The sequence below is a fragment of the Camarhynchus parvulus genome, chromosome 7, assembly GCF_901933205.1.
Source record: "Camarhynchus parvulus chromosome 7, STF_HiC, whole genome shotgun sequence".
Classification (NCBI taxonomy): Eukaryota; Metazoa; Chordata; class Aves; order Passeriformes; family Thraupidae; genus Camarhynchus; species Camarhynchus parvulus.
This window is the reverse complement of record NC_044577.1, coordinates 23,676,033-23,687,006: the sequence shown is the minus strand read 5'-3', so window position 1 is coordinate 23,687,006 and position 10,974 is coordinate 23,676,033. Positions and strand designations below refer to the sequence as shown.

Below are 10,974 nucleotides of genomic sequence, written 5' to 3'. Positions count from 1 at the left end.
AGGATCCCGCAATTCCTCATTGAGATTACCAGCAGAAGCTGCGCAATGGATCCTCATAACCATTCTCCACAGGTACCTTTCAGAAGCTGCAATCACTAGCTAAAAAAAGCCACTCCAATGTGCTCTTGAACACTGAAGCATGCAGTTACACTAGCATTACAGAGAGAAAATAAGGATGCACAGAGCACAGTTCTGTACTGTGATGGACACAATTTGGCTCAACATTTATGCAACCCCTTTTTGTCCCAGGCAGTGAATTATCTATGGGATCAGTGCCCTCCCTGCTTCTTTCCAAGCATTTGGCAATGTGGAGGCAGCTGTGTTAATGTGTTTTCATCCCTAGATTAGTCCATGCACATTTATTCCCTGAATGGAAAACGGAACTCAAAAAAAAAAAAAAAAAGAAAAAAAAGAGCTTGAATCAAATTCAGGAAGGGCTAATCCACTTGGAAACACAACTTTTCAATTAATTTGGTGAATTAGAATAGACATTGTGTTTGCTTGTCTTAACTACTAAAGCATGATTTCTCTTCCAACAGGCAGACACTTAATGATGAGAGAGGGCTTGTGGTTGTGTGTTGGGTCCAGGTAAATTACCAGGGGGCTCAAAAATCCCCAAAGCATCCTTCCACATAGCAGGTGAAGTGTGATTGCATACAAACAAGCAGTCCAGAGAAATGAGGCTTGAGGGTCTGTCATGTATCCCCCCTGGTCACTCAGTTCCATTAACTTCCAGTTCTCCTAATCTCATGTCATTACACGGTAGCTGAAGTCTGTCAGAATGCATTAAAATACAGAGAATGCCTGAGTCAGGCCAACAATGCATTTTTCCCTGTGTTAAAAAAATGCCCTTGCTTTTAGTGTGCTAAAACACAAAACCTTATTCCCAGAGTACAGCAGCTAAAATCCATTGTGGTTTGTATCCACTGAAACTAGATATTCCATGGATAAATTTGACCTGGAGCCCCTTAAGATACAAATCTTAGATGTGATCTCCTTGTCCTAGCCATTTCTTCCAGGTGCACACTTAGCTTTACAAGATAAAAAAGGATAACTACTGATTTTGATAGTATATTCTGCCTGCAAATAGGATAAACCCCCCACATCCCAGGCAACATGTTCCCACAGAGCATGGTTTATTACAAGTTCCTCTAGCAGTAATGTATATTAAGACAAGTATATTTGAAGGTGCCTTAGACTATCTTCATATATATGCCAAATTCTTTCTGCTTCTACAGTGATAAGGTAAGATAATCAATTATTTTTACTACAAAGTACCAGCAAACCAGCTCATTAGGATATAACACAAATATAGCTTCATTTATTCTAGCCTGATTATCTGAATAATCTGCAGTTGTGATCCAAATACCCCAAATATCATAAATAAAGGGAATGGCTTTTATAGTGTCAGTGCTGGGCATGAATCCAACAGCTCCTGGGGTAGTCAGCCTAAGGAGAGTATGCATTTTATTCAGTCTTTCTTTCTAAAATACATTCTTGTCCTGAAGTATGGAAGTGTCAGTTTCTAATGATGTACTTAAATGTATTTGTAGTGAGATGCCCTTATAATTACAGGCAATTACTAGAATATCCTTCCATGATAATGGAGATTTTCCTTAACACTTTATCCACAGAAAAATGGCATACAGAATTAACAAACACAAGCAATTTTAACCTTCATTAATTTATTCAAATGAGCTCCTCTGTGACCTAAGAAAGGAGCAGAAATAATTCGTAGTATCTGCATGTAGTAAAGAAAAAAGTGAAATATTTACTATAATGAGCAGTATCATCCCAAGGCACACAGTGTCATTGATAATGGTGTCTCAGTTCTCCCTAAATATGTGTTGGTGGAGCTGCCTTCAGTGACTCACAGTGATTATAGCACTGGCTTGTCTCTAATGCGATTAAACACCGCTGGAGCAATGCACTCTAATATCGAAACAGGCTCCAAGGCAAAAGTTTCATGACATGGTGGTGATTTCAGCCAGCCCCATGATTACAGCAGGATTACTCTGAGGCTCCAGTTCCACCCTAAAACCAAGTCTGTTTTGTTGGCTAAATTTGCCATTTATTTGAATAGAAAGTTATAAAAAATTAAAGGTCTGTCTTGAATGTCTAGTGCAAAAAAACCTGCAGAAATCATAGTCATCTTGATGACTTCCTTCCAAGGAATTTCTGTGAAACAATAAAATAACTGACAGAGAAAACTTGAAATTATTCTTCCCCTGCCTCTACACTGCCACATATCTGCTAGTGTAATGGGTTAGCATCAATTTACACAAATAGAAACCAAACCTAATCTCTTCTTTCCTCTCAAATATAAGCTCCCTCTTTCACATTGCTGCTTCATCCCTCAAAGCTGTACAAACAGCAAACTCACAAGAATTAAAACATGACGTCCCCTCCTCAATGCTGCAATGCTCCATTTCCAAAGTGCAACTAAAGCAAGTATTTTTCAAAAGATTCAAAATATCATCCTTTCAGTCTGATTCAATCTGCTTCCAGGTGCAGGCAAACAGAGAGAAATTTAAAATGGGATCCTCTCAGCTCAGAAAGAGCCTTGTTTTGCCGCTGAAGATTCCTCATCCCTTCCCACAGTTGAATGGATAAGGAACAAAATCCTGTGCTGTGAGGATTAAATTAGATTATTAGCCAGCCCGTGTGTGTGCATGCAAACACGCACGATGCTGGTGAGGGCAGGATGAAACTAAAGGGGAGGATACTAAATGGCTTATCCTTGTGCATCTGCTAAGCAAATCCTTCACGCAGTGAGTTATCCCAGCTAGCTTGTCCTGAACAATCTGCTGCATGAGAGCGCTTTGCAGAGCCCCTGCAAACACAGCTGCAGTGCTCATGGCTGCCAACAAAGGCACTGCACAGGCAGCGGTGTGCTACAGAATGCCAAACAAAGGGCACCGGGAGAGCGAGATGGATGAGATTCTGCTTCTGCCACAACCCCAGCTGAAACAGCAGCAACCACTCGGTACTTACCACCTCTTAATAAAACACTGGCTTTAACATTTTTCCAAATACTATTTAATGCACTTTTGCTGGGCTGTTGCTTTCCCCAAAGCACATATACCTGACATGATCTCTCTGGTTTTCTCCAGGAATCCAGGTGCTCTGGAGCTCAGTTGAGCCCAACTATTTTGGTTTGTTTGAAGAAAATCAGACCCTACATAGGCAGATAGTCCTATAAAACATAATAAACAAATAATTTGTTGTAACAGATTTAACAACTAATCCAAAAAAGTCTGCCAGAGTTGTTTCCACTGCAGACACATGTCTGGGGCTTTTCAGTTCCTTAGCAGTGGGAAATATTTTGCCTCTCGTGATACCAGGCTGAGTGGCTCTTGCATCACTGCCTGCAGAAATCCTTTGGGCTAATCCACGGATTTAGAACTCGTGAAGCAATACTAAACTTTAAATGCATTAAGAAATTTTTAAATCTACCTCCCCCAAAGGTAAAATATAAGAGCATGTGATTTTTTGCTACTGTTATTGCCTAATTTCTGCCAGATTCATGTGCAGAAATTCCTTTCCAGTTCGGCAGTGCTTGCTGGGTGACGCTCCCTACTCCGGCGGGCTGCAGAGCCGCCTCTGCCTGGTGTCTGGGATCACGTTGCCCTCCAGTGGCTGAACTGAAAAATGGGGATAAAAGGCCACTGCAGTATTTCTCTGCTTTAGAAACGCATCCAGAGAGGTCTACACGCCATAAAATTGCAATGGAAAAACTAAGAATTTATGTCATGCTAATTTTTAATATATGAATATAAAACTAATCCTATCCTTCCTTCCTGTTCCTTGTAGGTCTGCAATCTGGAACAATCTTCATGCTTAGGACTACATGCTGCTCTTTCTCTGGCTTGCCAGGCTTATACAGTGGGCCATGGGAGAATGTTTAATGAGAAGCAAATACAACATTTTGGTTTGTCCTTATATTTGAGACTGTGGTCAAGCCCCATTTTCACTCTCCCAATTTTTGGAACAAATGAGGCAAGAGTCTCATGACTCCTTGAGTGCAGAGCCCTAACTTTATCCCAATATATATTGAAATAGACTATGACATTGTCAAAAAGCGCCCGGTCCTGTAGTTGAATCTGTATCACAGCATAGAGAAATACTTGGTTAAGGTTGGAAAAGAAACTTTCATGTCAGAAATTCCTGTTATTTTGGAGCTGGACTTTTTCAACTTTAATGTTCTCTTTACTTCTTACAGAAAAACAAATAAATAAGGAAAATGAAATTACATTAAATAGTGTCCTGACAGTTACATGAGATTCAGCTGGGATGAAACCTTTGGACCCACAGCATATGTTTCTGCCTTTTGAGCTAATTAAATAATTGACAGCTGTGGAAGACTGTCCATTTACAAAGGTCATCTGCAATCAGGCAGCAACACAATTAACATCAGCAGCAAAAAGTGATTAGAGATAAAACAGGAAATGTCAGAGCTTTGCAGTGGAGATGTTTTTAAATCAGCTGAGCCAGGTGAATTCCATCCAAGGCAAATATAAAACTGGCCAAAGCAAGCTTTAATGATTTCCCTTGAAAGTCATGTGTGAGATTACAAATATAGTATCTACTTTGAAAAGGGATGAGAGAGGGCAAAGGTGTCAGGGAGTTAGAGGCTCTCTGGGTTCTAGAGAGTGGAAAGTAGTGTAGCAAATAATTAAGCCTTTAGTAGATACTCAGAACATAATAAGTAAAAGGAAAACCAGGGGATTTAAGGACAAATGTTGTTAAATCATCCTCCCACCTTCCTTATTTTATTTAGTGAGGCTTGGATGCTGTTTTAAATGACATTCTCCTGAGCAGGCTGGGAAGTGTTGTGCATTTTGGTGCCTGAAAAAATAGCTGCAAAAGCAGGTAGAGTGATATATCTTAAGCTGTGCCTAGTGGTTATTCCCAGGACTGGCCATCTTATGTTGTGCAGTGTCCTTTTATGACCTGGCTGAAGACAAAACAGTTCTTATGAAATCTGGAAGTCTCATCAGAATAAGGGGGATATCAAGCACCATGGCTAAGAAGATAAGAGCTAAAAAAAAATTATTGTTGCTATTTCATAAATGGATTGGAAGAGGAAAGAAACCAGGATTCAACTTGTGAAACATATGTGCCATTTAGTTCATTGGGAATAAAAACCAGCAGGTAGAAGAACTACTGGATGGGCAGCAATTCTGCAGGACAGAACAGGCAGGCTACAGAAGAGTGTGATTCTCAAGTGTGGCTCCATGACAGTGTGGAAAAGGTAAAAAACCACATGGGGGGAAAATGGGCTGTAAACACTGTTGACCTGTGATTTCATGTTTTCCCTCTCTGTGGTACTTGATAAGGCCTCTGCTGGTGTACAGCAGCCAGTGGAAGGGGTGTTTTTTCTGCCTGAGAAATGTGTAATTACTGCATAACTTGGAGAAGGGAAAGATGAAGCTGTAAATTCAGCAGCTGGGGCAGGGGGCAGTGACAAGGAAAAGCAACACTGACACCCCGGTGGGAGAGGAAATACAAATATGGAGGCTCTGTCTCTCAGCTCCATGCTGAGGAATTTGAAGAGCCATTTCTCCTCTGCAGTCCTATGGGATTAGGAGTTCTGAGTGTGCTGCTTTGAAGTAGTTTATCAGCTGTGATCCATTTGCCACTATTCAGGAGCCCCTGGACTGAAATGTGCCTGGCAGGACAAACCCCAAGTCAATATACTCTCTTTACTCATTACCTCTCCTTCCTATGTTTTTCTTTTGTGTTTTCATGCAAGGTTGGATGGTGTGGTATAATCTTTCCTATTTTGCTAATTTTCCCACTGCAGTAATGTCTTTGTTTCCTAAGAGGCTCATTTCTTTGCATTGCATGAACTTAACTGAAAATGGACAAAGCAGGTAGACCAAGAGATGAAAACTGTTAAATCCCTCAAAGGATTCTTCAGAAGTTATTTTCCAGTTTATTAAAGGCACAGCTTTTAATGTGCCAGATGTTGTTGAGTCACAGACAGAGAACAAGCCCTGTGGACTTGGAGCTGAACCTCAAAACCAAAGACCAGTTTTGCTTTAGAGAGAGTGGATCTTTTCCCTGCAGGTGTATTCCACAGAAGCAACTAAGCAAACACTGTGAGTTAGGATGGCATCCCTTGGGAAGGGCCATCAGAAACCACTAAACAGACATAATAAATACTAGTGTTAGTCTGCACCATAGTTTTGGCATATGCTTTCAAGCAGGTGTTTGGAAAGACCTCTTGGGAGGAGACAACTACACACCTCACAAAGCCCAATGTAGGAGGCTGCTAACACATGTGCTTTCAAGCTCTGCTTTGTTTTGGGTGCCAATTTCCCATCTACTTTGTCTTCCAGCCTGCTGCCAAGCTTGTACTGATGGAAATACAAAGCTGATTGGTGTCACAGTGTGTTTGCCCTGCTTTGTTTATATGTGAAAAACTCAGTTCATAATTCCTCAGTTGGCAGTTAGCACCCACTTTTATGTATCATCCCAGCAAAGAATAGGTAATGATTGCAAAGTTAATTCTATTTTTCTGTAGAAAATTCTGCTTCATGTATCCATTTCAATAAAGCTATTGGGCTAGATCCCAGATGGCTATGGTAGTCATCTTTCCACCAGGCATTTATCCAAAGTCTTACCCTGTGGGTAAAGAGGGAGAAAGGCCAAGTCATCTTGCTACTTCTACATTTAAGCCATTTACATTTGGTCAGAGATGCCATAAGCAGCTGGGTCTCAGCTGTAACTCTCTGGGTAATACATTCCTTCTTGTAAAAAACCAGGGAAGCCATTTTCCTTGCTGCCTTGTAAAGGCATTGAGTGAAGTTAAGTGCAAAGCAGACCATTCATTGCTGCTTCCCAGGAGAGTGCTTACTTAATCCAGGCTTGGTTTGGGGGGGTGCGGGGAGTTAACCAAAGAAGGAATGAGCAGAGCCATGAGTGAGAACCTCACTGACACTGAGGTGGGACACACTTTGGTGTGAATGAGATTATAGCTGATCACTCTGGATCCTGAGTCCTCTGAGATGTCACATATTTATTATTTCTACCCAGAGACTGGCATTCTGTACAATAGAAATCAACAAATAATCACAGACTTTTTTTGCAGGCTTTTACAAGCAAAGATCCTCAAATCTTCATCCAGGCTAACAAAGCCACAGTGCCTCAGATGGAGTTGGTTAGTCAGATTTGATGATTACCAATGAGGGAGCTCTGTTCAGATTTGCAAAGGGAAAAGGAAATGTGGATTAAGGTTTGTTTCAGGAATGATTAGCCAGTTTTCCTTTGAATGGTGGAAACAGCTCTGAAGAAATCTGGCAGCGTGAAGGTGTGAATTGGAAATGTTTGGGTTTATTGTTTGTGCATTTTGCCAGAGAGCTAAAAGCCCCCATTTATGTCAGACTGAGAGCTAAAGGACAGGAATATCACAGATGGAGCTTCATGGCTATAAGTGTCTTTAGTTTTACTCAGACTTTGTAAGGAAATGGGATACTGGTACTTGGGCTGGGCATGCAAACCTCCTGCAATCAGAGGTTCCCAGTTCTGGCCTAACTTGGGTTTCCCTAAGTAATGTCTGCAATTACAGCTCTAGCTGCAAGAGCTGGGACCAAAGCCTGGGATTCAGCTTTCTTGACAAATCTAGGAGTCAGAGAGAAGGGGTTTATGTCAATATTCTGTTCCAGCAGTCAGGGCTGAGGTTTTACTTTCCAACCCCAGCATAAAAATAAAATGTTCATTGATCACAATGCCTTGCAAAATGTTTTTCTGCTGGTGTGTGAAAAGCTATTGCTGATTAAATTGATGAGTTCTTGTTTCTCTATTCTCCCCTCGTGTGTGCGTGCTCATCTCCTGTCTTGTGCCTAGAATTCAAGCTATGCTGGAAGTCAGCTGGAGTGGGGTTTGCCTGGTTGTGAGCCCAAGGGAGGGCTTTTGGACTAAGATAACATCAGGAATAATAATAATGATAGTAAGCAGCCTGATTTCCTTGGCTGATTAATCTGAAATCTCCTTAGAGACATTCAGGAAGACAATGCAAGATTTTCTCTGGCAGTAGCTGACTGGGGTTTTTTGTCTACCGGTTTTCCCTAAAATGTTTGTCACATTGCCAACTGCTCTGCTCCTTTGATATGCAAAGTGCTTTGAAGAGAGAATCCCTCAATTACCAGTATTCCCAAAGCATGGCAGTGTAGTAAGGAGGGAAAGGGGATTTTTGTCTTCAGACATCACTCAGTATACAAAGGAAACACTTGTGTTTGTAGGGTCGTCTTCTGGTACAAGATTTTTGAAGTGTTCATGTAAGATTTACTCTTTTGTAGCTACACTAGTACCCCCACTTGGAGCTCTGTTTTGAGAATAATTATAGATAATATATGGGTTTTGAGATATACCTAGAAGTGAAAGACACTTTCACTGGTAATAGTAATGATACCCTCAAAGGACACAGGGAAGGTAACGCAGAACAAGAAGTACTAAATACATGTGATGAAATACTTGCCATTCTCATATACCTCTAATGATTTCACAGCCAATGGGCACCAAGATATACCTGATATAGCATCTATTTTACTTGGACTTCTTAAAATCAGTGGGTTCCAGTTTGATCAAACAGCTTGGATGCAGTGTGGTTCTGAAATTCTCTCTGTTGTTAATGGTGGGACAAAGCTAGTGTTGTGCCAGTGTTTAATGAAACAATCCTGACCCACTGGTGATTCACGGGCAGAATGCAACTTTGGGATGCTTTGGGCAGCTGAAATCCCTGTTCCAGTGGTGAAGGGGAATGGCTGGTCCCCAGCAGGCTGTGTCCTGTGGGACTCTGGGGTGCCATGAAGGAGGCTGGGGAGCCCTGGAGACAGCCCCTCTGGGGTGATGTGCTGGGTTTGGCTGGGACAGAGTTAATGTTCTTCACACCACTTGGTATGGGGATGTGTTTTGGGCTTGTGCTGAACACAGGGTTGATAATATAGAGGCATTTTTGTTATTGCTGAGCAGAGCTCACAGAGCCAAGGCCTGTTCTGCTTTTGTATGGCCACGTTGGCAAGAGAGTTGGGGGTGACACAGTTGGGACAGGTGACCCCAGCTGACCAAAGGGGTATTCCAGACCATATAACATCATAGTATATAAAGGGGAGAGGAGGAAGAGGGGCTATTTGGGGTGTGGATATTTGGAGTCTTCCCAAGGCACCATTACACGTGCAGGGGCCCTGCTCTCCTGGAGATGGCTGAACACCTGCCTGCCCTGGAGAAGCAGTGAATTAATGCCTTGGTTTGCTTTGCTGGTGTGCAAGGCTCTTGCTTTTCTTATTATCCTGTCGTTACCTCGATCCACCAGCTTTCCAGCTTTAATCCTCCCGATTGTCTCCCCAGTGCTGCTGGCGGGGGCCAAGTGAGTGCCTGTGGGGCTGGGCTGACAGCCGGGGTTACATCCCGATGGGCGAGGGATGGGGGACCCGGGAAGTGCTGTAGGGCAGGGCAGAAGAGCCCCTGACACCTGCCCTGGACCCGCCTCTCCTCAGGGACCCCAGTCACCTACCTCGGGCTTGTCCTGGGCTACGCTCCGCCCGAACTGCGGCCAAAATGACAGCCACGCCTGCGACATGTGGCATTTGGAGAAAGCCCTGAGGAGAAAGATGCGGAAGGCACCCGACATCTCCCTTCTCTCTCCCATAGCCCGGCCGTACCTCAGCTTTCCCCTAAGCCGGTCCCGAACCGGCAGCGCCGGCAGCGGCCCCGCCCGAGCCCCCGTCCGCCGCTAGGCGGCGCTGCCCCCGCCGCGGAACGCGAGGCGCCGCCGCCGTGTTCCCGGGGGGACGCGGGGCGGGCGGCGCGCGGCGGCGGGCGGAGCGCTGAGCGCGGAGCACCGAGTCCCGGCAGGAGCGCCATGGCGCCCAGCGGCAAGGTGAGGGCAGGGGGCCTGCCGGGGGTACTGCCGGCTCCGGGCACCCATGGGCACCCATCCCTGGCTCCGGGCACCCACGGGCACCCATCCCTGGCACCGCGTAACTCCTCCCCGTGCTGGCCGCCGAGCCAGTGCCGGTGCAAAGCTGACTCGGAATCAGTGTTCCTGCTTTAGAGCACAGTGTAGCTCCCGCAGCAGTGACTGTCATTGCTCTTGTTAGAGTAATGATAGAACTGGTTTTGGTCTGTTGAAAATACAGTTTGTGTGTGTGGTGCGTTTAAAGGAACTTGTTGGTGAAAGCTGTGTTCAGGTCTCTTGTGTTACGGGGCAGTTTAGTGTCTGTTAAACGCAGTTTTATCTGCTGCTGTAGCTATAACCTGTAGCCACCTCTCTCTTTGCTTTATTATAGCTGCTTCAGCACCGAGAGGTCAGAGATAAAGGCAGGCTTGTTCCACATCGCCCTTATCAGCACCGAGCAGGGCGGGTTGGTGTAGCTCAGGTGTGACAGGGCTGTCCTGCGCTCACTCGTGCGGAGCAGGCGAGTGTCGCTCCGGACCCTGCAGTGCCAGCAGCAGCTCTGCGTGCTCCGGGGACATGGCCAGAGGGTAATAACAGGTTAATAACAGCTGAAGAGGGACAGAGAGGAGGGTTACCACAAGAGTTGTGCTCTTCCTGAAGGAAGATTCCACATACTTGAACAGGCACCCAGCGTGGGTTTGCTGCCTTCCAGAAGAGCATCTTGTTGGCACTTGACATTGATGGTTTGTTTCTAAGCAAACAGCAGCTCTGCACTCCTGCATTTCTGTGGCTTCTCTGCTCTCATCCTGCCATCTATGAAGACAATTTTACCCTTTTTGGACAACAGGATGGATTTGGCTGCTAGCCACTGTGTGTTTTCAGGAGCACAGCACCAAGCCAAGGAGGGTCTGCAGCTGCTGCATGGGTAGATTCAGTAATTCCCCAGGCTGGAGGTGGGCACTGACAGGGCTCTTGTGAGAACACTGTGCAGCCTCTGGAACTGCCTCTGCTCCACTCTGAGCTTCTGCAGACCTGGCTGGCTCAGGCACTTATTCCCAGGTCCCAGGCAAGCC

At 44.6% G+C, this 10,974-nt stretch overlaps 1 protein-coding gene across 1 annotated transcript in view; it reads left to right on the top strand.

The window, feature by feature from the left end:
- Positions 1 to 9,830: 9,830 nt before the first annotated feature.
- XRCC5 (X-ray repair cross complementing 5) overlaps positions 9,831 to 10,974 on the top strand; it is a 49,593-nt gene continuing 48,449 nt past the window's right edge. The window contains exon 1 of the mRNA XM_030952408.1: positions 9,831 to 9,883. Within this exon, the coding sequence (XP_030808268.1) occupies positions 9,866 to 9,883 (18 nt within the window). The 5' untranslated portion in view covers positions 9,831 to 9,865. The remainder of the gene's footprint in view (positions 9,884 to 10,974) is intronic.